At 37.6% G+C, this 26327-nt stretch overlaps 1 protein-coding gene across 2 annotated transcripts in view; it reads right to left on the reverse strand.

The window, feature by feature from the left end:
• The window catches only part of EML6 (EMAP like 6), a 315311-nt gene that overhangs the window by 100976 nt on the left and 188008 nt on the right, over positions 1-26327 (reverse strand). For both annotated transcript variants that reach the window (XM_060170079.1, XM_060170080.1), the window contains exons 8-15: positions 25087-25224; positions 23111-23367; positions 20753-20965; positions 13816-13983; positions 12758-12864; positions 9364-9482; positions 7204-7390; positions 5100-5205 (exon numbers count right to left, since the gene is read on the reverse strand). In XM_060170079.1, coding sequence (XP_060026062.1) covers positions 5100-5205; positions 7204-7390; positions 9364-9482; positions 12758-12864; positions 13816-13983; positions 20753-20965; positions 23111-23367; positions 25087-25224 — 1295 coding nt within the window. The remainder of the gene's footprint in view (positions 1-5099; positions 5206-7203; positions 7391-9363; positions 9483-12757; positions 12865-13815; positions 13984-20752; positions 20966-23110; positions 23368-25086; positions 25225-26327) is intronic.

Raw genomic sequence — 26327 nt, forward strand, 5'->3', positions numbered from 1 at the left:
CTTCTTTTTATTGGAATTTCTGCAAGGCCCCATCAGCTTGTCTTCCCAGTTATACCACCTTTCTACCCCAGTTTGTGACTATGAGTAACAATGAAGCAGCAGAACAAATCTAGAGGTGCCTCAACAACCATACCTCTTCTTTAGGATGGTGACTGTTTCTTGAATTCTGCAGGTGTGGGCAATTTCTACATACCACACAGTTTGGAAATATAATTGGCTATCTTTAACTTTTTCTGAGTTTTTGTTTCCCCTCACAGAGGCTTGATCTTAGCTTTGAAAATCCATTGTTCCTTGACCATTTAGTCAGAGTTTTTGATTTTCAACCATATTTTTAGGGTTTAAGTAATGTCCTTTCAAATCTTTCCAGTCACAGTATGTATTAATTATGGATATTTTGTGACATAGTCCAGAAATAATTCTAAGGAGCTTAATGTCAACAGTAAAGGGCAAATTAGAAAGAGAAATATCTTACTCAGATAATTACAAGTTGGTCCTGTATTCAGGGCTCATAAAAAATGCATAGGTTTTTGGAACTGACACAATGAAATCACACTAGTCTTAGATGTGCCCTTGTGGAAATCAGTATTATTCAATGAAGGTTTTTAAAAATATGAGGATGATATTTAGGCTAGAAAATATTTATATCTGAACATTTCCCTTTCTAATTGGTTTTCTGTTCATGTGGAAGCACTTTCCTGTCTGCAAGTACAGAAGCAAAGACGGCTCTGTTTTCCCCAGACAGTGAAAATAAATCCACAACGAGTTGCTCAATTAAGTGACACAATATAAATTCATTCTTTCTAGTTGACATAATTTAGAGGTATGGGTTATGTTGTTAGAAATGTTTTTGATTAAAAATGTCATCTTTTTTGTTTGCTTTGGAAGAGTGGCAAGAATAGATTAATCTAAAGTCCTAGGTGTAACTGCTTATCTGCTGTCTAGTTTTCACATCATTTGCCCGCTTTGTATTTCCATGACAATCTCTTTCTCTAATTTCTTTCTGTTATCGGCAGGTTTCCACAACACCCCCCAAGATGAGCTGACGTGTAAGAGACAGGTGGGTGTGGAGATACGCTGAGGCACTCAGATGGGGCCACCAGCTAGGTAATAACCAATGTAGGTGTCCTGTTTACATGGTTAAACTGGGAAACCTAAATCATCTTCTCTTTCAGCATTCTGACTTGAACTCCTCACTTTACTGCAAGCATCCAAAAAGAAGGGATAGATACTCCTGCTCATGAAAGTGTTTGACTCATGGCTGTTCTAGGACAGGGGTCTCTTTTCACGAGGGTGCTGTTGCACGTGGCAGCCTCTATTCACCACCATGCCCACACCACATTTACACTGGAGAGCGGGGGTGGAGGCAGCTGGAGGCACTGGCCATCGGGTAGAAGGAGTGAGGAAGTAGGGGGGCACAATGAGTGGTCCAGGTACGACTCTCATGCTAAAAGTTTACACCAGCCCTGGCGGAGGGCAGGGGCAGGAAAGGGCAGGAGGACCGAGAGGGAGAGCACAGCCGGCACGGCTTCCACCAGCTGACGGCCCCAGGCCTGGTGGCTTTCTCACGGGACTGAGAGCCAGGAGACCTGGGTCCTCACTCTGGATCTGCCACTGTCTGACTTTTACCGCAGCCATACAACCAGACTCTCTGTATCTACATTCTTGGCCTATAAAGTGGTGCAGGCATCTGTTTAAGACTAAAGCTATATCATTATAACACAAGGTTCTACTATCAATATAAATTAAACCAAAGAGGCTTCAGGTCACACCTTCAGTAGGGCCATAGAGACCACAAAGATCAATCGACCACAGTTCATCTGCATGTAACCATACACGGTGATGGATCAAACACAGTACATACTTCCTTACTTCCTGAATGGTCCTTAATGTTAGCGCCTTCTCAAACTATCACCTAGCTTCCTTTCTGCCATTTATAAATTAACATCGTATTTCAACTCTGAGACAAAAATATAATTTTCCATAATCAAAAATACCACATTCGGGGCTTCCCTGGTGGCGCAGTGGTTGAGAGTCCGCCTGCCGATGCAGGGGACACAGGTTCATGACCTGGTCCGGGAAGAACCCACGTGCCGTGGAGCGGCTGGGCCCGTGAGCCATGGCCGCTGAGCCTGCGCGTCTGGAGCCTGTGCTCCGCAATGGGAGAGGCCACAGCAGTGAGAGGCCTGCGTACCGCAAAAAACAAAACAAACCAAAAAACCCCACATTTGCTGCATAAATGGGCGCTTCCTTAGTGACTATTATCTGGGGAATAGAGAATGTATTGTTAAAACTGAAATATCCTTTTTATGCAGAAAGTATTTTATATCTGGGCATTTCTTTATTTTCCCAAAATGGGAATTAGAAGCAGTGACAGAATCAGCTTCTCGGCCTCTTCCAGAGTGCCTGGTTTCTCTATCCCGGGCAATGACGTAAGGGGCTGCCTTACGAGGGGAAGATTTCTAAGTGCAGCTAATTTCTCGATCTTCCTTTTATAAAACCACTAAGCCCAGAAGAGACGGAAGCTCTCAGAAATGCAGAGATCAAGTTACTGGGTACCAGCTTATTGCTACTAACTTGCCTCATAATCAATGTTTTTGATCAACATTCCTCTAATCTCTTCTCTAAACGTATTCAGCATGAGTTGGTTCTTCTGATTTTCCTAAATTTAAAAACCCAAAATTTATTCAATTCTCTAGAAAAAATAATCTGATGATTATTGAATTCTATTTCTAGTATTCTAAATTTCCTGCCACTGTTTATACATTAATACACATACACACATTTCAGTTGAAATCAGTGAGTAGATACTTTGAGTTCTACTTTTTTTCTTAACTTGATACATAGAAATGTGTATGAAATACACATGGTCCACATACTTGTCATTTTGAATTATAGCTTTTGTTAAACAGTGCCAAATTGTCTACTAGAATTATTGAGTCAATTTGCAAAGTTGCTGACAATATGAATATGAGAGTCTCCATAACCTAGTGCACATTTAGGTTTTATTATTTTATTTAATGGGTATCTTACCACTCTTCTAGAACATACTGATTAATATAATTTTTATATTAAGTATACACATGTGTATCCGCTAGCAAGTTAATTTAGGAAAAGAACACAGTTCAGCCATCAGGTAGAACTGTTAAAATAAAAAAAAAAGCAGAAATCCATTCACATCTTTGGAATAGAATCTTATTTGAACTCAAATTATAGTTTCATTTTAGATTTTACTGCTTTATCAAGGATACATGGTACACTTATGAAAGTTGTATGTACATCAAACTCCTGGAAGTTTAGGACTTTGTATTCACCGTTTATCAGGTGCATTATCTGGGCCTTCAACTGGCAGGTGGTAGCCAAGTAATTCTCTCTTCCTTGCTCCTCATGCCTTATGTACCTCACATGCCCACCAGCGTAGAGTATGAACAATTTAGGTTTGATTTTTACTAATTCAATAACCAAAGTATTGAATAACTTCTAATAGTGATATAACAACTCAGATTTGTATAGTAGGTTACAGCATATGAGAATAAGCGTGTGACACACTCACACAAATCTGTACCATGTGGTTGGTCAGAGAATAAAGATAACTTTCATCCAAAGATGGTTTACAATGTGAAGTTCTAGTAGCAGTAGTGAAAGGCAAGACAGAGAGCATTAAGCAAAACTTCATTCATTCATTCACGTTTTTGGAGTAGCTTCTGTGTCTCTACAGCATGTGCAGTGGGGAACAGAGAGATGGGCTAGATGAGTAGTTTACTGTCTGAGAAGGGCATAGGAGCTGCTAAGACACATAACTACTGTACCACATAGACTCTAACAGGTACCACAAGAGCAATGACAACAAATGGGCTAAGGGATACAGAAGAAGGGACAGGACATTTCTCCCTGGAAGGATGGAGGAGAAAACTTTGAGCTTGGTCTTAAAGGATGGTTGGACTTGAACAGACACATGGTAACAGCATGAGCAAAGGAACACAGGCAAAAAGGACAGGAATGCATTTAGGTTCTACAGTTAGGTAGACGGAAAGGAGCACGAGTGGGTTAGTGGGTGAAAACACTGCAAAGGAAGGTTGAGGCCAGATCATAGAAGGCCATGAATGTCCAAACATGGGCTCAGCCCTGAGTCAGTCAACCAAGGGGAGTCTATGTGGTAGCAATGTAATTGCACTTCCAGAAGACTCCAGAAATGGGCAGGATGGATTGGACAAAGTGGGGATGGAATCAGAGACCAGCATAACCACCATGCACAGACTAGAGGAAGTTCGGGCCTGAACTAGGAGAGTAGAGAGGGAGGTACATAAGAGAGAGACTGGGGTTGTGAAATGGAATTTAACAACCAATATTATACACACTGCACATATTAAACATTTGAACGAAATTTAGAAAAAGGAAATTACAGAATCAGTTTTCTGTAGAAAGTTTAGAAATTTTTTCTACAGATCTAATATCTACATTGGGGTTATTAAAAATTTCTAGGTTAAAAACACCTTTTCCGATAGGCCCTCATTCTTCAATTCTAGCATAAAGAAATGGTTTTATTCTAAAGAAAATTATATTTATAAGTTAGTATTTTTTTTAACAGCACAGTGTTAAAATTTTAAATTAAGGAGATGGAAACTTCAGTTCTAATTTTTCAATATGAAATTTTATTTCCAAAACACCAGTGTTGTAAAGTGGACCTCTGCAGAGAATTTGCACCCCTCGCTCTAGTTCTTTACATTTTAAATCACAGGTGCTGTGTTCCCACTTATTTGGAGAGATGAAACTGATGTTCTGAGTCACTGCCAGACATTTGCAACTAAGTCTTTCAATGGTAACAGCTGCTCTGGATTCACATCTCTCAAGCAAATGCAGAATACAGTGTGAGCTCTGGGTAACGAGTTGGGAGAGAGAAAATGAGGAAGATGAGGAAAGAAGGTGTGATCACATTCACACATCTGATTTCCAGTCTAAGACTGGGTAGCTGACAGATGAAGGGCTTACCTCCTTACAAGCAGGACTAAACTAAATAAAAGGATCTTTTTTTTAAAAAAAAACAAACCCAAAGTAAATATGGAAGCATCTGTCAATGACTCCAGTGGCAAACTGGTGCTTACCTGAAAAATCGAGCGCACACACTCCTCTCTGATGTTGTCCTTTCAACAGTGACAAACATTTTAGAGTCTGTGTGTCCCACACATGAATAGCAGCATCTCTCCCAACCTTAAATTACAGGATGAGTGTTATTAACTAATTATAAACTATAATAAGAATGATTTTGTTCCTTAGAGTCAAGTGCTACTCAGAAATCAAAACCCACACATTTGGAGAGTAGGAAGACCCTGGGAAACCATCTGGTCCAACTCCACTGTTTTCCAGATGAGGAAACTGAGGCACAGGGTCTAAGGGTCTTGTTCTGGCATCAAGGTGGGTGCCAGCAGAATCTAACCTGGTACATGGCTCCCAGTTAAGGGATATTTAAAACTAGCTCAAACGTCCACTGTGCTTTGTTTCTGTCAGTTAGTTCTACCCTTCCCTTCTGCCTTCTCAACTCCACACATGATTCCACTCAGCTGTATGTTTTCATGGCACTATCCTCAGAGCTCTTTTACCCACCTCAATTATTTACCCGCCTCAAGAAGGCCTGACCCTACTTCTCCCCCTGGGAAATGAAAGTTTCATGGCTTAACTCTCTGTCATTAAGGTGGCTTCTCCTCAAGGGGACACAAGCTTCTATCATACCAATTCCCAACAACAGAGAAAACTGTAATACTAAGGTGGTTTTCCTCACTTATAATGCATAGGGGGGAAAAAACCCTTTTGGGTATGATGACTCTAAAAGGGAAAATGGGACATAAAGCCATGCACATAACTGAGCAGAGTCTGGCCAACTCCTACACTGGCCTATGGAGGCTAAGTTACCCCTGGAGTGGCTATTGGCATACTGGTCTGCCTCCCAATTACAGTATGGAGTGTAGTAACTCCTCAGGGGTTTATGTAAAGAACCAATCTCTGTTTTTTCTTTCAAAGGAAGACTATTAAACACCCATGAATCAAGCATCTTCTGTTTCTAAGAAAGACAATAAAGGGGGAGGGGGCAGGAAAGAGTAAAAAGGCAAAGTAGTGATCAATTACTTATAAAACTTAATATCAGAATAGATGGTCTAATTTGCCGTTGGAGGAGCAGCAAACCAGTTTTTCAATTAATGGCTCTTCCGTTTTGGAGGACTGTAATCCTTTTACAAATATAAGAGCTACGAACTCTTCTCCCCCCAAGATGGACATTTCTGGGGGTTGACTCCCGTCAGGCCCTCAGTTTCATCCATGGATCTCATGAACATCAGGCTATAAACCCTGTTCAAACACTTTTACCTCCTGTATGTCAAGTCTCAGAAATAGTTTGTTGTCTCATAAGGTCAAAAGACCTTCATAAGGTCAAAAATTTTCTTGGAATTTGCCACTTAGATGTTGAGGATCAGGTGAAGTATTACCTACAGTTAAAAGCCCATGATAAAACTGAACAAAAATGTAACCTATACATTGGTAGAAAAGAGCACAACACTGAAAATACTGTTGACAATAGTATTGCTTTACCAGCAAGACAATAAATCTGAGTTTAACAGATTCTCTGTTTACTGAGTTTACTTCTATCCCCCTCCTTTTCCACACAAAATGATTGACTACAGGGCTCTATTTTGAGCAGCTTTTCAATTATAGACTCAATCCGAAGTTTGGCATTCCAAAATGGTTCATATAAAGTTTAGTTTTTTGAAGGTTAAAGTATAATAAACTAGCCACAGTTCATATGACTTTAAGTTTTACAAAAATAACTATACACTGGATGTTACAGTAGTATTAAAAGATGGTTCATTCAATAAACATTTACTGAGTACCTAGGATATACTAAGTTCTGGGTAAACAGTAATGAGGAAAATACATTAAGACTTCATGGAATTTACAATACTCTAGTTTTACCTAATCCTATTCATAGATATCATCATGTGAGAATAAGAATCCCTCAAAGCCTTCCCAAAAGTGCTGGAATGTATTGGTTGACTCTCCCACCATCATGAAATGATCCAGCATTCACTGCACTTTCAGCTTCCTGCCTTAGGTTTATTTCTACCAAGTATTTCTTGAATTTCTCATATGTAAGCTGAATTCAAAATTAAATCCTCTCTCTCTTTGGCTAAACTCCCATCTTACAGGAGAGATATATACCTGCCCAGTGGCCACATAGTCCTTCACTGGATGGATGGTCAGGCTGAGAATGTCATCATCGTGTCCCAGGTACAGCCTCTGCGAGTGTTGTTGCCTATTGTACACAACAGCAACTGCAGCAATGTGATAGACCACTTCTCCAGCTTGTGTGTAGAACAGATTGTTTCTACAATCATAGCCTCTATAGCTGAAGCACAGGTCCAAGAGATGCACAGTCGTTGAACGCACAGTGAATGAACAGAGCAGAAGTTGTGAGAAGATAAAGTTAACATGTTAATATGGACATGGACAAGCAGAACCCAGGTGTCTCCACAGTTGCCTAGGACAGTGATCGTCAGTGGGGGTATGAGGACCTCTGAGGGCATGTGATGACTTTCTAAGAGGCAAATGGACACTGATAATTTTAACAGAATCTATTTCCAGATCCTCAGGTACCATATGTGCTTTCTCTTAAAACTGACCAGTCTGAGAACACAACTGTGATGAGGTACTGGCTTTCCTTTCCCACCTCCCCTTTCCTAATCGCCTTCCTCCCAATTTAGGAAGTCATTCCTCTCATCCATCGGGAATCTTACTATGGTATATTACCCTGGAATGTCAAACCTTCCAGGGACACCAAAACAAGTACAAGTGCGGATGGATGTTGAAAGTGAATAACTCTAACAACTGGGTAAGAAATCCTTTTGCAAGTCAAGTGACTTCCAATTCTTTGCTTTTAACAAATTTGAACAGTGATTTAACTGAATTCTTAGCTGATGGATCACTAAACTACATTTTTGTGTGATATATCAAAATCACGCCACATATTTTTGGTCTATGACAAAGAGGAGTTTAAAGAACTGATCACCATTGCTGTGATAAAACTGCCTCTGTTCTCATCTACTTAAGTAGCTAGATATGAATAAGCTTTCTTAGCGCTTACATTAAAAAGTGAAAAATTGGAATAGATTCAATGCTAAACTGTTACCCTCTAGCAATAAGAAATATATATGCACATATATCTGAACTCATTGAAACAATTCTATCTTATTAAAAGAAATTTTCCAATAAAATTACTTATGTTTAATAACTATCAGAATTTGTACTACATTTATGTTGATTTGGCCAGCTATTTATTACTAATAGTTATAACAATAATTAAATCCAGAAAAAAATTGTTAATGCTTAGAGTAGCACTGTCCAACAGAACTATTATGTGAGTCACATAGGTAATTGAAAAATTTTCTAACTGTCACATTAAAAAAAAAAGGAACAGATGAAACTTAAGAACATTTAACCCATTATGTCCAAAATATTATCATGTCCACATGTAATCAATATAAAACATTTTAATGAGGTAAATTTCTTTTTCATGCTAAGCCTTCAAACTCTGGTGTGCATTTTCCACATAGAGCACATTCAGACCAGCCACATTTCAAGTGATCGTTGGCTACAAGTAGATATCGTACCAGACAGCACAGAGTTAGAGACTTATGGTCACGGAGAATTAAATTTAAATTGACCATATAGATACGTTTTTTCCTTGTTGAAGTTATGACAGGGTAATCAATAAAAGACTTACAAGCATAAAAATATTATATTAGGGTAAAATTCTGTAGGAGAAGTAGAATAGAAATATGAGTTCATGTATTTGCGATATTGATGATAATGGGAATCAAATATCCATGCATTTGGGTTCCACTGGAGCCATCTAAATAAATAATGTGAGTATTCATAAAACACAAGATATATTCTTCACAACCATTTAAGCTTAGGTTGAAAAAGCTTAGATGTTAACTTAAAGTGTGGAAGGTTGTACATGATTTTCAAAATTCAAAATTATTTGGGGTACACGTGAACAAAAGCATTTGAAGGAAATACTGTCCTGGGAAAGCCAGCTGAATAGAGCAGGAGTTACGGGATAAAGGAAGCAGAGATGGAGAGAATAAAATGAAATAACAATGAGTGGTAGTAACACATGCAACACAAAAGTACATGAAGTGTGAAAAATCTAGATACACACACTGAGATGGCCATAGAACACTGAGAAAACTGGACAGAGAGCCGTGGTTAAAATATTAACCACAGGTAAGTGCACACTGGAGAGAAGAGCCAGCCTGAATTGGGGTAGCACTGAGAAGAAGGACGACAAGGTGATAAGATTGGTGACAGACCACCCACCCATGTATGAACTGGAGTTTCAAGCTGTCCTCAGGAGCCTTTTCTCGTTTGAGGAAGGACACTGCATGGTTTTTCTCTTTACTTTGTTGCTTTAGCTGAGGTAGATCTTCTTTGTAAACCTTCAAGCGTAACAGAAACATTTAGTTAGAGACTCTTCAGGTTTCAAATATATTAATGTCTTGACATTCTCTTTAATTGCAGGAACTCAAGTTTTTGAAAACATAAGAAGCTAAAAATGGTCACAAGAGACAAAGAAGGGCATTATATAATGATAAAGGGGTCAACTCATCAAGAAGATATAACAATGGTAAATATTTATGCACCTGACATCAGAGCATCTAAATATACAAAGCATATATTAACAACTAAAAGAAGAAATAAATATCAATACAATAATAGTTGGGAACTGTAAAACCCCACTCCCAACAACGGATTAATCATCCAGACAGAGAATCAATAATGAAACAGCAGATTTGAACAATACTACAGACCAAATATCTTAACAAATACAGAACATTTCATCTATCAGCAGCAGAACATACATTCTTCTCAAGCACACAAGGAACATTTTCTAGGACAGATCATGTTAGACCACAAAACAAGGCTCAATAAATTTAAGAAGACTGAAATTATATCAAGTATATTTTCTGACCACTATAGTATGAAACTAGAAATAAGTAACAGGAAGAAAGCTGGGAAAGTCACAAATATGCAGAAATCAACACACTCCTCAACAACTAATGGATCAAAGAAGAAATAAAAAAGGAAATTTTTAAAAATCTTGACACAAATGAAAATGGAAATGCAACATACCAGAACTTACAGGATACAGCAAAAGCATTTCTCAGGGGAAATTTTGTAGCTAATAAACATATACATTAAGGAAAAAGAAAGATCTCAGATAAAGAACTTAATATTATACCTCAAGGAACTAGAAAAAAAGTTTGGACTTAGTTTGGACACTAAGTTCAAAGTTAGCAGAAGAAAGGAAGTAACAGAGATTAGCGCAGAAATACATGAAATAGAGAATAGGAAAACAATAGAAAAGATTAACAAAACTAAGAGTTGGTTCTTTGAAAAGACAAACAAAATTGAGAACATAAGACATGAGATTGAATTTTACTTTTTTCTAATGAACAAAACTAACTTGAAATATCTTTTAAGTCATTGGGATTTAAAAGAATTAAAAAAAAATTTTGCTATTATGTTTCTAAATCAATTTATATCCAGAAAATATATTACTTTTCTGATAAATAAAGGAAATTATTAAATAAAATTATCAATAAAATATAATTTAAATATTTCGTTATGATTTCTTCTAAGGCAAGAAATCTCTTGATGATTCAGAAATGTGTAAAATGTGGGCCACATGAATCATGGTGATGACTCTTTGGAATTATCCTTCTTTCATGACCTCATGAATCTTTCAGATCAGACTCTGGGATACAGAGCAAAGCTCTTGGTCTAACCTAGGACCTAAAATGTGCTGCTGGCTGAGAGAACATTCTCGATAATTTAAATGTAGATAAAATCATGTAGCTAAAATTTTGTCTATCATGTATTTATACCCTACAATCAAGAGATATAAATTTAACACATTTAAATGAAATATGATTCATAATTTCTCATCTTCATATAGGAAAGTTTTCATTTAATCAAACTACATTACAAAAAAATCATGAAAATATTATAATGAAATTCATATTTAGGATTTGACCAAAAATCGTTTAAAAAAAACGGAAGTCAGAAGATATCTCACTACTGCCTTGTCTATTACAGATGCAGTGAACTAAGCTTTTAAAATCTAATGATAATTATTCATCTGAATTCATGATGCTTTCATCAGCTCATCAACTACTTTAGAGAACTGAATTCTAGTCTTGGCATTTCTACCGCTTATTTGAACAAGTCTCATAACCTCTGTGGGCCTCAAAGTCCCGTCTGTAGAACAGACTCCCTGCTCAGGAACAACTCAGGAATCAAATATAGACAACATGAATTAAATAATCTCGGTGAAAGCTTTAGAAAGTAAGATGTCAGGGAGAATATATAAATCCTAGGCATGAATTTCAATTGAGTCATTCCTTTTCATTCTTTTACTAGCACTATTTTTATTAAATAGAAACATCCCAACTAAAAAAATTGCATTTCTTTTTCCCTAAATTGTGTGTTTATTTTGCTTAAATTCCATTTCCCCTTGATATTAGGGTGTAATATTTGCATGATATTAATAATTTCCTTTCAAATCTTTATCTTTAGCAGTTTTATAGCATAATACAATACACAGTCAAACCGATTTAGTCTTGAAGTTAACCTAAACCATCAGTTGGACTACTTCTGTACTAACCTAATTTTTCAAATATTGAATCAGTGAGTGACAATTATGGGTTGGGGAAAAAAAGTCATCATCTGAAAAGTTGTACATTCAGAGCTTATGTAGAGGCAAAGCCAAGTAGCACGCACAATGTGCACTTTGGAGAGAAGCCCATACCCACTACAGGCAATGTGGATGTGGGCAAAGTACTCAGCCTCTCAGGGGTTACTGTTGGGTTGAATTCGGTGTATGTAAAGCACAGGATGTGGCCCCATAGAGACACTTGATACATGGCAGCTGCCACAGGCCTATGTGGTAAGTTTCCATGGGGCAACACTGACGGTTGCTGTGTCTGAAATCTTATTCACTCCATGTTCACGTATGGAATCTGCTTCACATACCTCTGTTAAATGACTAGGAAGAAAACAGAATCCCTAGGGTTATCACCATTAAGAAGGTGATACCTGTCCAGATTCCAATGAAGGATTACGCCCTTTAATACACACAATTTAGTGCTAAAATTAAGTGTTTATTTTCAAAAAATTTGGTTGTAATTGTCCAACTTTTCTACTAAAGATGATTTCTGACTGGAAGGATAATGTGCATTGTATTTGGGCTTTTACTTTAATTAAATGGATAACGGTCTCCATAAGTTAAGAGAGGAATCAGGACAACAGCTCATTTGCAAACTACCATGCCTCCAGGGATACCTATTCTATAAAGAAAACACATGCTTTAATGATCTGCTAAGAAAATGAAAAATCTTGTAACTTACTTGCACGTTTTTCTGTAAAAAATATTTTAAAGTTTTAGCTGCTAGGAAGGCAGAAAACCCAAACTGTCATGGGTTCCGTTTTGAAAATTTGCTACTACCTCTACTTAACAATTTTTTACTGATATGATCCAGTAAATGCCTTATTTCAAATCTGTACTTAAAGATAAGAAGTAGGCAATTTCCCTAATTCTTTTCTTGATTTTCTTCTGCCTAAGCATTAACCAATTTTAGTGCAATGTCCAAATTCAATGAGATCAAGATTCGGGGTTAAAAGGCATTTGTCATGAGGCTCCCTGTTTACTGACCTGGCGATCATAATTGATTTGAGTTTCTTGCTCAATATCAGAATCCAACTCCGGCACGTCAGATAAATCCGAATCAGATTCTTCACTATAGGAATCGGAGCCACCTTCTGCAGAAACACCCCGTGAGACACAAGCAGAAATTCTGAGACTTTAAATGGCTAAAACTTTCATTTTAAAATTTTTTTCTCTCCTATTGAGGTCAATAAAAATAACTACACCATAGTTTTCATTTGTTGTAGATTCTTAAAACATCTTTTTTTTTTCATCTTTTCGTTAAGTTCACCATACCTCTAACCCCCTTTTCAGGAGTATTACCAGACTAGGATAACTCCCCCCACTATTTCCACACTTCTATTAGATAACAGATCTTTGGGTTTTAAATCTTGCTTTGAAAGGGGAAAAAAGGGGGCGGGCAGGGGGCTAGGTTTTCCCAAGGAGAAGGCTGGGACAGAAAGAAATCCAACCACTCAGTTCAGTAAAGATCCTCATTAGCCTGTTAACATGCCCACCCATGCTGGTAATTGCCATGGTCAAAATGGCTGCAGAACCCCTCCCAATAAGAACATCTCCTCACATATTACATGATCATTCCTGCCAACATCACAGTAAATTAAAGGACTATACACATCCATTGAACTGGAACACAGTGGCCCTGATTGTGGACCGTTCTCTGAATGCCGTTCAGGAGGTAACTTCTATTCCAAATGTTACCTTGTCACCTGACCCAGCAGACCCACCACCTGTTAGAATAGTCTAAGGAGGCTGAGATGTATCTGTTCGTGTTATTCTCAAAAGTTAATTCTTCATGTAAACCTTAGACCTTCAACTTGCATTTGGTATAAGCAAAATCCTTTGAAGGAGATTATCCAACTGACCCATACTCAAGTGGCCCATATCTCAAAAGCTTTTTCTGTTCTTTTTTTTTAATGTTAAATTTACTGTAGGAACGAATTTTTCAAAACAGCTTTAACTCTTTACCTTCAGAAGAGATGTTAGACCATTCTTTGATATTTTTATTGAAAAATAAATAGACGTTGAAAAATTATTACTGGTTTTACCCTGGGGTGCTGTTTCCAGCAGGCCATTGCTGACACCTTCTGGAATAAATCTCCACTGGAAAACCGAGTGGTCAGCCCCTCCTGTGCTTAATACCCACTGAAAGTCATGAGACCAGCGGACGTTTGTGACATGTGCAGAATGACCCACATACTTTCTAAATTTGGCTCCTGAAAAGATATTTTTGAGGAGAAGATTAGTTGTGCAAAAAATAGAATCCGTTGGTTAAAAAATTACGTTCTATTCATGTTGAAAAGTAAAAGATTTAAGTATATTAGAAAATATAATTTCAATCTTATATATAATAACAAACAATCAAAGGCTCCAAAAGCTATCTCAATCATTCCAGTATGGATTAAGCTAAAACTGGGTCTTAAAATTTAAGCCCTGTGTCTAAAGACACATCTGAACCTGTTCCAAATAACACCCACTGCTTCACTGATTCTGTAAATAAATGCTAAAGAATGAATATCTTACACATTCTTATTTAAGTACAAGATGCAACAGGCAATCCTTTAACTGGGAAATGGAAAATACTTCTGCGGCGGGGTGGGGGGAGTAAAATTGTTGTTTGGGGTCATGTAGATGTAGAGTTGGGAGAATGAATTTTTTTTCTCTTAAATTGATCGCTTTACTCAGTAAACACCATCCCCAGGTAGTGAATGCAACAGAAAAGCTATGTGAACTTCTATTTGTGGTTGAATAACTGCAGCAAAGTCTCCAGTGTATGGTGAGTAGATAGAAGCATAAAGGCCCTCATGGAAATAAGCAAGATCCATCTTCTCATGTGGAGACCTAGGACCCCAAAGACTGTGAGAGATTTCTGGGGCCAACAAGCACACCATCCCTCCTTCAGAAATACTTCTACCTATTACAGCCCCTCTAAGTGAAATCTCTTTAATGGGGGAAAAGGCCATCTCTTCAAGTATCACATGTTTAAAATTTAAATACCCACTGGAGAGGTAATGATTTAAATTTATATGTACGCGAAAATGACTGCCACATGTCCCTTCCCTGAGGGCGTGTTCTGACCAGGTGAGGTTTTATTATAAAAAGACAGGGGGAATGCTGCCACAGAAGGGGAAAGGAAGGACTTGAGTCTCAAAAGCAACCATGCCCATTTCAAAGAGTTTCCTAAATCAGTTTTGGTAATTTAATAAAGTCAAACAGATTGCAACTCCGGTCAACTGTAAATGCTGGCTGATGATAATTCAATAATTATGAAGTAAATATATATTCTTCCCATATCTCTATAGATCTTGTTGGGCTATTCTTTGCTGCCCTGACCTTTAGACCCTCCTCAGAGATGATTTAACCCATCTCTTTGGAACTGTTTAAAAAATGTCCACAATTTTTTTAAAAAGTTAAACTCATAAAAGCACATGGTAGATTTGCAGTTATCAGGGACCTAGGGGGAAATGGGGAGATGCTGGTCAAAGATACACTTTCAGTTATAAGATGAATAAGTTCTGGGGATCTAATGTACCCTATGGTGACTGTAGTTAATAATACCGTATATTTGAAAGTTGCCAAGAGAGTAGATCTTAAATGTTCTCACTACACACACACACACACACACACACAGGATAACTAACTAAGGTGATGGATATGTTAACTAACTTTAAAGTAGTAATCATTTCACAACATATACACATATATGAAATCACCATGTTGTATACTTTAAACTTACACAGTATTATTTGTCAATTTTATCTCAGTAAAGCTGGAAAAAATATGTCTACAAATTATTTGATACAAATCAAAACACAGTATGCCAAAAATGAAGGTATGTGACATCCAAGAGGAGGTTATAAAAGGCAGTGCAGATGCTCCTTGCTCTTTCTTGGATCTCTAGGTACCATGTGATAAGGACACTCAAGCAGCCTATGGAGAGGCTCACATGGCAAGGAACTGAGGCCTCCAGCCAAGAGCCAGGTGAGTGAGCATCTTGGAAGTGGATCTTTGGCCTCAGTCTAGCCTTCAGATGACTGCAGCTTCATGAGAGACCTGGAGCTAGAATCAGCCAGCTAAGCTGCTCCTGAATTCCTGACCCTCCAAAACTGTGAGAAAATAAATTATTATTGATTTAAGCTGCTAAATTTGGGAGGGAGGGGAATTTGTTTTACAGCAATAGCTAGCTCATACACCATTGGGAGGCTGGAAGTAGAACCTGCAAAAGCATTAGTGTCATCAATATTTAGGCCTTATCTCTCTGATAATTCTTCCTCTCTCTCCCTCCTTGCTCTACTCTAGGCTCACTGGTCTTTTTGCACGCCAGGCCCTCTTCTGCCTCTAGGCTTTTGCACTTGTGTTCCCTTAGTCTGGAATGCTCTTTCCCTGCATCTCTGAATAGCTGCTTCTCTTATCTCCTTCAGGTTTCTAGTCAAATGAAACTATCAGTGAGCCCTGCTTTGACCATCCTACTTAAAACAGCAATACTACACTGCCTGACCTGAGTGCTCTTTACTCCCATTGTTTGCTTTATTTTTCATCATAGCACTTCTCACCATCAGATGTGTTTATATTGTCTTTTTTATTGACTAGGTCCCCTCAGTAGAACAAGAGCTCCAGGGACTTGTGCTTGTTTTATTCATTGACATATCTCCAGCCTCTAGAATAGCACTTACATATTTACTGAAAAAATGAAGGCCACATCCATCTCTTCCAAGGTTTTCCTTAGGACACTGAGTGACTCTACAAGGCCCCCCTTTATTCTCTGGACCCTAAGGAAGGCTCAGCCCTCATCTCCTCTCTATTGATTCTTTCTCCTTGACTTTAAATACTGTTGATATTCCCTCAGCTGCCAAACATTCATCTCCAACCCTGAAGTCTCCCAAGAGTGCTGACAGCTTGTGTGCTATGCCCACTTGGATGTCTAACAGGTGCCTCAAACTTACCACAGAAAAACTAGGAGTTTCCCCTTCCCCTCCTACTCTGTTACCACTATAAACACACACACACACACACACACACACACACCCTTTTCCTTTCTCATTTTCCCATCTCTATAGATGGTGCTACCATCCACCCCATTGCTCAAATCTAAAACTTAGGAGTTTTCCTCAATTCCTCTCTTTCCCTCTACTCCCACACCCAATCCATCAGCAAGACCTTCAGCTCTACCTTGACACTGTTTCCTAATCTCAACCACCTCTCTTCAGGTCTGTTCCTGACAACTTTGTCCAAGTCACATCATCTTTTACCTGGGCTCTTGCAATAATCTCTCTACTTGAAGCCTCCCCTTCCCTATTCCATCCCACACAATATCAAAGTGGTATTTTAAAAACTTAAATTGCTCATGTCAGTCTTCCATTTAAAACCCTCAACAGTTTTCCACTGCACTTAGAATAAGACCCACATTTCTAGCAGTTGCTTCAAGGCCCTTCATGCCTGGCCCCTAATGCCGTTCCAGCCTTGGAGTGCACAGCTCTCCCCTCGTTCATCATGGTCTAGACACACTGACCTTTCTGTTCCTCCATCAAGCTCATCCAAGCTCTACTGAAGGCCAGCACTTTCCCCTCCAAGGTCTAGGGTTTCTGCAACTCAAGTCTTACAGTATCTAGGACACTTGTCATAGGAGGTAGCTGTTCAAGGACTGTGTGTGTGTGTGTGTGTGTGTGTGTGTGTGTGTGTGTGTGTGTGTGTGTGTGTGTGTGTGTGAAGGATTAATGAAATGGCAGCACACAAGTGAAACATGGAGATCCTCGGCCTTGAGCCTCCCCTAGGAGCGTGGGTAGATGCCAAGGGTGTTAAGATATGGCAAATGACAATGAGCAAGGCTTTGGATTTTACCTCATGTCAGTGTCTGGAGGGTGATGGTCAAACAGGATGTACTCTAAATGACATCAGGGAAAATTATCAGTATTGATCCTAATTATTTTAAGATTTGAAAACTGTCAAAAGGAAATGAGGAAAACAAATTGGTTCAGCTATGTAAAAATAATATGAATTGTAGTCATTTTCATTAACTGCAGAACACTTATGTCTAATTATTATGCAAAAGAATACTATGCACACATAATCATAAATGTGTCAATTAACTTGTGAGTTTTATTTAATCACAATGGAAAACTATAATGTTTACCCAGTCTCCACACTTTCTCATAGTCATCAGCCCCTGCTAATATTTGGGTGTTTACAGGTTCAAAAGTTGGGGGAATACTTGTCACTGGTACCTTGGTTATAGGGAGACAAGTTCCACCAACTGTTACCATTCTCATCAGCAACACTCTGTTATAAACTTCTCCACCAGTAGCTTTAGCACAAAAAGGCTGCAAGAGCCTAAATGACTCTGAGGCAAATTGCAAGATGTATAAACAATGTGTCATGAAAAGTAGAACAAGTCAGTTTGCTATGAGGACATGGATACTTATGCAGATTGTTGAGGTGGGTTTTATTGCTCTCACCATACTGTCGCTCTGGCTGTCAGTGTCTCCTTGTTCATTCAGATGTCTCCTGGCTGCCTTCCTCCTCAGGGTTGTTTTACATATAAGGGTATCTCATTTTGACAAACAGCACTACTCACTGTACCTCCCTACCTGCCTCCCCTATCCTAATAAGCTAATCCAAGATCTACATCTCCATTGCTATTTTCTAGACCCAAGTCTATCCTACAAGGCTCAATTACTCATAGGAAATACCAACTCTCGCTGAATTCCCAAGTCCTGATACTTGATACCAATAGTATTGCTTCTGACCCTCATGATATTTCTTCTGACTCCTGAATTTCCAGATACCTTCTGGTTGCCTAACTTAACTTCTGCAAGTACATTACTCAATTTAACAAGACATGCCCTATTACTCAAAAGACCCATTATGGAGAAAGAGAACAGTTTGAATTAGGCATGTTGAGGTAATGCTGTGCCTCAAGCATTTTAATCTGATGGTCATTTTGTCAAGTGGAAGTGATGGTGGTTTTGCTATGCATTTTATGTTCAATTTTTTACCATGATTGTCACTGCTTCAAAACTGCCAGTTAGCTGAAAATGACTTTCTGATGACATTTTCAATCCCTTTCCTTGCTTATTCTAAAAATTGTTCAAGTGAAAGGTTTTTCAGGCAACAGCATATCCCTACTGCTGATCAGATTTTCAGGGTGCAGGCAGGGAGTCTCAGAAAAGCCTGTGTATGGGCTTTGCCTAAACTTTTGAAGGAAGAAGAGGACAGGGTCATTACATGATTAATTCAGTCACATTCTACAAAGCCTGACAGTGCCAGAAAAATTGAAGTGACAAGATTTTAACAACAATAAAACAAAATAATAAAATGCAAGGGCAGAAACGGTTGTTTTGAATCAAACTCTCTCAAAAATTTCACCAGTTATCAGTCTCCCAAAAGCAAAAATAAACAAATGGGACCTTATCAAACTTACAAGCTTTTGCACAGCAAAGGAAACCATAAACAAAATGAAAAGAACCTACAGAGTAGGAGAAAATATTTACAAATAATGCAACCAACAGGGCTTAACTTCCAAAATATACAAACAGCTTATACAACTCAACAATAACAAAACAACCCAATCAAAAAATGGGCGGAAGATCTAAATAGACATTTTTCCAAAGAAGACATACAGATGGCCACCAGGCACATGAAAAGATGCTCAACATTTCTAATTATTACAGCAATGCGAATCAAAATTACAATGAGGTACCACCTCGCACGGATCAGAATGGCCATCATTAAAAAATCTACAAATAACAAATGCTGGAGATGGTGTGGAAAAAAGGAAACCCTGCTGCATTGTTGGTGCAGCTACTATGGAAAACAGTATGGAGATTCCTCAAAAAACTAAAAATAGAGTTACCGTATGATCCTGCAATCCCACTCCTGGGCATATATCCAGACAAAACTACAATTCAAAAAGATACATGCACCCCAATGTTCACAGCAGCATTATTCATGATAGCCAAGACAGGGTAGCAACCTAAATGTCCATTGACAGATGAATGGATAAAGAAGATGTGGTACATATATACAATGGAATATTACTCAGCCATATAAAAGAATGAAATAATGCCATCTGCAGCAACATGGATGCAACTAGAGATTATCATACTAAGTGAAGCAAGTCAGAAAGAGACAAATACCATATGATATCACTTATATGTGGAATCTAAAATATGACACAAATGAACTTATCTACCAAACAGAAACAGACTCACACACAGAGAACAGATCTGTGGTTACCAAGGGGGAGGGGGTTGGGGGAGGAATGGATTGGGAGTTTGGGATTAGCAGATGCAAGCTATTAATATACAGAACGGATAAACAACAAGGTCCTAATATACAGCACAGGGAACTATAATTGATATCCTGTAATAAACCATAATGGAAAAGAATTTTAAAAAGAGTGTATATATTTGTATAACTAATTCACTTTCTGTACAGCAGAAATTAACACAACATTGTATATCAATTATACTTCAATAAAAAAATTTCACCAGTTACGTAAGTCTGGTGTGCAAAATTAGTGCTATCAGAAGGGGTCCACAAACTGTATTATCACCACAACAATCACTTTCAGATTTTATTTTAAATATGTCTATAAGGATTTGCTTTGCTTCCTATGTATAAGCACAATTAGGTGTAACACATAAAAGAATTTTAATTACAATATTTTAATGTAACATGTAATTTAAATTATTATATTTACATATATATAAATAAAATAGAATACAACTTGTTTAAAACATGAAGTTTATGAATCACGAAATGTTGAGTAACATCTCTGTTAACAAATGCTGACTTAAATTTGCAAAACCACATTTCAGAATGTCAAAAGCAGAAGATAGCAAACTTTCTATTGAAAAATGTTAGAGTAAATATAAAGATAAAATGAATAGTCTGCAGTAACAGACATCAAGAAAATAAGCCTTAATTATACTGTATGTATATTCTAGATCAAATCTTCATTCAAAGAAACATTTCTTTTGGCCTTACCTTTCTTGAGACAAGGAAACTTAAACAATTTAACCAGTCCAAAATCATCTCCAGACACCAGTACTGAGTTGTTGTAATTTGCATCCACTGAGTTGATGTCAGTGACATCAGTGTATTTTGGCCAAATCCCACTCACTTCTGGGCCGTTCACACATGTCCAGGAGGCCCAGGGAATCCCTTTGATTTCTTCTTTACTTGTTAAAGGCTTCCCAGCTGAAAATAATCAATAAATTTTAATATAATGTTACATTTAAATAAAATCATATCCTAATTTACTTTATTCATTTTTCTCATAGAGGTCTAAAACCTTTGTTTTAAAATGTTTAGAAACCAAGGAAACTATAAATTCTAATCTCTTTCCCCAAATGGTGATTTTTTTTTTTCTAGCAGGGTTTAAAGGAAGCACATGCTCAAAACTCCAATAGGAGAAAGAAAATGATCATGGTACTAAATCTAATGTCTTAAACTACTGATATTTACTTGACCTTAATTATTTAGATACAGATGATATTATGATTTGTGTTATTGATGAAATGACTATTATTAAATTATATATTATTATATTTAGTTACTAACATTTTGCCAGGTTTTTAAAGAGTTTATTCTGAACTCCTACTTTTCATAATTCAAGGAACCACAGAAGTGATTTTTTAGAAGTCAGCCTCAATTAATTAGTGGAAAAACTGAATGGATTTTCTATTTAAATTTTAAAGTGCTAGACAATGAAAATCCACCAAATTTTGATGAAATAAATGTAATTAGCTGCGGAAAATAGTCCTGACAATTGTTCTAGGTATGGTCTTATGTGTGGGGCACAATACCCAGTTTTCACCAGCAGCTGGTAAGGGACGTCCCCAGGGAGCACAAAAAGGAGGAAGCCCATGGATAAGGAAAAGCTTGGAAAAATGCTTAGTCATGCACAATTTAAAAATTCAAAATCAAGACAATTAAGTGTATTACCTCATACTTTCCCCCTCAAAAATAACAAATATTTTCAAATAAAGAACCTATGAGAATAGATGCTCTTGTACATTACTGGTGCACTGTCAAATTGGCAATTCTAGACTGTAACACAGCATTATATAAAAATCCATTATGAAGACCACAGAATCGGAGAGTTTATAGTCTGAACATAGTCTTGGATCCAGTGTTCCTGCTTTAAAGAATATAGTCCAAGGAAGTAATTCACAAGAGAAAAATCCCACCTCTACAAAGATATTTGGATCTGCACTGTGTGTACCAGCAAAGATAACACTGGTATCTTTGATATCACTGAGTAGGGTGTTACTTTGTTTCTGCAAACGACAAAAATGTGTTCCATATTTTTGCACATATGAAAATATATACGAAATACTGTCAAGCAGAGAAAGTAGACACAAAGAAATATGTACCTAGTAAAGGTATACTGATGAATTGATAGGGCAGAGACTATTAAAAATGTTGAAGATATGTCACACCTTGTTTTATGGTAAAATTGATTTTTCAATACAAAATTAAAATATAATTCTTTGCGGTCAAGATTCATGTTAAATATCAAATTTTTCCTTTTACATTATAAAAAATCATTAATCAAAGATTGTAATACAGAAATCTATCTTTTATTTATGACATTTTAACATCACAGATTAAATGTTACTAAATGAGTATTATATAAATAAGATGAATAAGATAAATCTCATACAGAAGTTATAGTGAGGGTTACAAATAAAATTTGTGGGTTTTTTAATCCCAATGAGCATATTTCACCAAATAATCGTTTAAGGGCTTCCAATTATGAAGGACACAAAAGAGACGAAAGCAATCATAGTAGTTGACTGTGATCCTCAAATCTTCAGTATTTTTTTTAGTATTTTCCTAGTATTTTTTCCTTTTGCTTATCTTTAGGCATTCTTTATATATTATAGGTGTACAGCTGACCCTCGAACAACTTGAGGGCTAGGGCCACCAACTCTCCATGCTGTCGAAAATCCACGTATAACTTAGAGTTGACCCTCTGCATCCATGGTTCCACAACCACAGATTCAACCAACCTCCTACCATGTAGTACTGTAGTATTTACAACTAAAAAAATCTGCACAGAAGTAGACTGGTACAGTTCAAACTTGTATTGTTCATGTATATCCTTTGTCCATTATAACAATTCCAAGTATTTATGCCCATCATGGTCTCTTTTGCTGTGCAATAATTTTTTATTTTAATGTGTTCCAATTTATGAATCTGTTCTTTGAGAGTTTGTGGTTTGAGGGTCTTGTTTCAGAAAACATTCCTTGCCCTGAGGTCCTAAGAATATCCTCATAAATTTTCTGCCATGGTTCAGAGTTGCGCTTTGTACAAACATTCATTGCCCTTGTGACTTACATGGCATTTTGTAGAACAGCCGTTCTCCGGCACCGTCATTAGTTTGCAAGTATTTACTATCCAAAGACCAGTCGATGTGTGTGATGAAACTGAGAGACCTGTTGCATTCTCCTATTTTCTTATACCGCTGGGCGACAGCGTAGATATCTACTGGGCCATCATTGGATCCCACTGCCAGATAAGAACCATCTGGAGAAAATTTCATTTCGTGAATGACTTCTTTTCGATCTTTGATATGAACCACTTCTGTCATATCTCTATAAGAATAGAAAAGCAAAGCGATAAGCAGCAAATCTAGAGATAGGAACCCCAAGTCATGTTTTAAAATCTGTGTGCCACAGAAAAAAATTACTTTGAAAGCAAGAGAAAAACTACAGGAATTACAGAATTAACTTTTATGGAAAGATATAAAACATTATTTAGTTCATGGCCAATGTAGGAGAAATTAAACATTTTAAATAATATTTTGGGCTCCCAAAGTAAAAAACAAAACAATTTTAATGAAATGCATTTTTGCTTTCATGTTCAATTATATGTATTCTTTTTCTCTAAAACTTTTTATTAAAATTTGGGGTTTGTAAAATTGTTTTAAAAATATGTCACAGAGAAAGGTAAAACATATCAAGGTTAACATAAAAATAAACTATCTTTCTAATACTTTAAGAACAAGAAACCAGTGACTGTTAAGCTTGATGCTTATTGTAGAAAGAGCAAGTCCAAAAAGCAGAAGAGGAAAACTACTTTTTTAATGTTGAATTTTTATGTAATTATTTAACTTTCACTATGAAAGGTCAATAATGCCTACATTGAATCACTGGAATATTCCATATCCTTTCTGATAAGTTTCTGGTAAGAATTTCTACTCTTATTTGAAAGCTCACTGAGGCTTTTCCCCCATAGCTATAAGACAAGATTATGACTAGCAGGTCCCCTGAACTAGTAATGATGCCTTCATCAACTCTAAAATGAACTGAATGCATAAATAATGCCAAATATTTGCTTCCACATAATAATTTCTCATACCTGCTGCATCATTTACTAATAGCATTATAGTTTACTATAATGCCATAAAATAGGTGTGGGAGGATTGTTTTTTAGCTTGGGAAATCCATCAAAAAGAAAATTTGGTAATTAGCTATCTTTTCACACATCGCTAAGCAAAGAAAGAAAATGCTGCCCACCCATTTGGTAATAAGTTGTGTGGCTGGTGATGAGAATTTAGTGTAATAAACCATGCCAAGAGCTACATAGAACTTGCTGTGTGTGAGAGATGCAGTATCTAATCTACAGCTACATTTACTTTCTGTAATCACAAAATGTGTAATCCAAAAGAATAACCAATGTTTTCAAATAATTACAAGGGTGGGTCATAATTTTTTTTCCAGTAGAAATAATATAGGAGGTTGATAAATACGAAATGTTCCACTTTATTGGTGATTATAGGTAGAAAAATCTTGACTTAAGTTTACCTCTAAAAATTTAGTGCTGTTGGGAGGCTGCTTTCGTCTTTCTTCCTCTTTTCTTGGCTTATTACAAGCCCATAATCTCTTATCTAAAACCCCTGGGACCAGACAAGCTTGGGAGTTTATCATTCATTGGATTTTAGAAAGGTTTGCATACAATCTATTACATAACATCCCCAGTAGGAGTTAAGACAGCAACCCCTTTTGAACACATTAATATTTTTGCAGCAAATCAGATGATACATGACTATCCCTACTAAGAGATTAACAGACTGTAAACAATCGCACATCCAGTTCACTGGGTCAGGCAGTGCTGCCAAACAAGTTACCAAAGAACTTCGGACGCTCAGAGTGTTTGGACTTTGTAACTATAGACAGGCGGTTGTGAATCTACAGTGCTCCTATTCAAAACAGTAAATGCATTTTTCCTAAGGTCCTGGCATACATTCTGACCAGGAGAATTAATTTTAACAAAAGAATATGTCTAATGTCATTTTCAGTATCAGTACATGCCTGACTCGGAGAACAATGAAAGATCCGTCCTTCATGCCCAGGGCCAACTGAGATCCATCGGGGCTGAAAGCAACGCTTCGAACCGCTTCCTCCATGTTACAGCGGGCGATCAAGGCATGGTCTGCCAGGCTCCACAGCCTAAGCACAGTTCAAAGTCAAAGACGAAACAAAACAACTTCTCATACTCATCAGCCAGCCCAAGGCCAAAGGCCTGTTCACCACTGCGATAATAACAAGAAAGACGGCAGTAACCTCACACCAGTGTCCTTCCTCTTGGCATGTCTGGGAATCTGGGAAAGTGTTTAGTCTATCTTTATGTGATTCTCACCATTTGAAATACCCAGCAAGAAATATAAAATGAGATAACATTTCCAAAGATTTTGAGATGCATAAAATAAGGTAATTTTAAACACTACTTCACACAAAGTTATACTTTGGAGATTAAAAATTGTTCTGGATTTATACCAATGGCTGTTAATAACACTTATAGGATAAGAAGTACTACTAGATGCTGTTATTGCTTTTTTTAAAAAAAAAAATACGAGTTCCATTCTAGTAACTGTGTTATGTAAGCACATACAGATTGAAATACACATTACATTTGCTGGCCTCCTGAGCAAGAAGTATTTTAGATGGAGAAGAACGAATGATACCCCTGCCCAGGATGGTTCCAAAGTTGGCTGTACACAGTCATATGCTGTCACTCCTCACGAGCAACCTGGGCGCCCCACTGCTGATGGGTCCCCTCTTGGCTGGGGCCGGGGCGGCGGGGGATACTTCGCCGTGCCCCTGGCTGATGAGCACAGCTACTGCTGGAGAAACAGAGGTCAAGTGCAAGTGCCACTCACAGAATTTTCAGCAGCTCCTTGGAACACCTAATCCAGGCACCTCAAACTGAGAGAACACGAACTAAACATCTGAAGACCCAAATAAGGGTTTCCATGTGAGACGCAATTGCGGCATCTGACCTCTCTCTGTTACTACTCTGAAGACAGTCTTCTCTTAACGTGCAAACAACAGTATCTGCGAGGGGGTCTGAGAATCTAAGTCCTGTCATAAAGAACCACGAATAAGTCAAATGCGGTGCAATTTCTCTAAATGCATTCCGCCCTCAGGAGGGATGGTGGCATGCGCCTTGCAATGCAGGGCTGCGCCGTGAATAGTTTATCCCTTAGGCAGCCTGCACTGTTCAGCCTAAAGCTTATGGTATGCTTTCAATACCTTGTCCATTATTCATAATC

The sequence above is a fragment of the Lagenorhynchus albirostris genome, chromosome 13 (assembly GCF_949774975.1).
Source record: "Lagenorhynchus albirostris chromosome 13, mLagAlb1.1, whole genome shotgun sequence".
NCBI lineage: Eukaryota > Metazoa > Chordata > Mammalia > Artiodactyla > Delphinidae > Lagenorhynchus > Lagenorhynchus albirostris.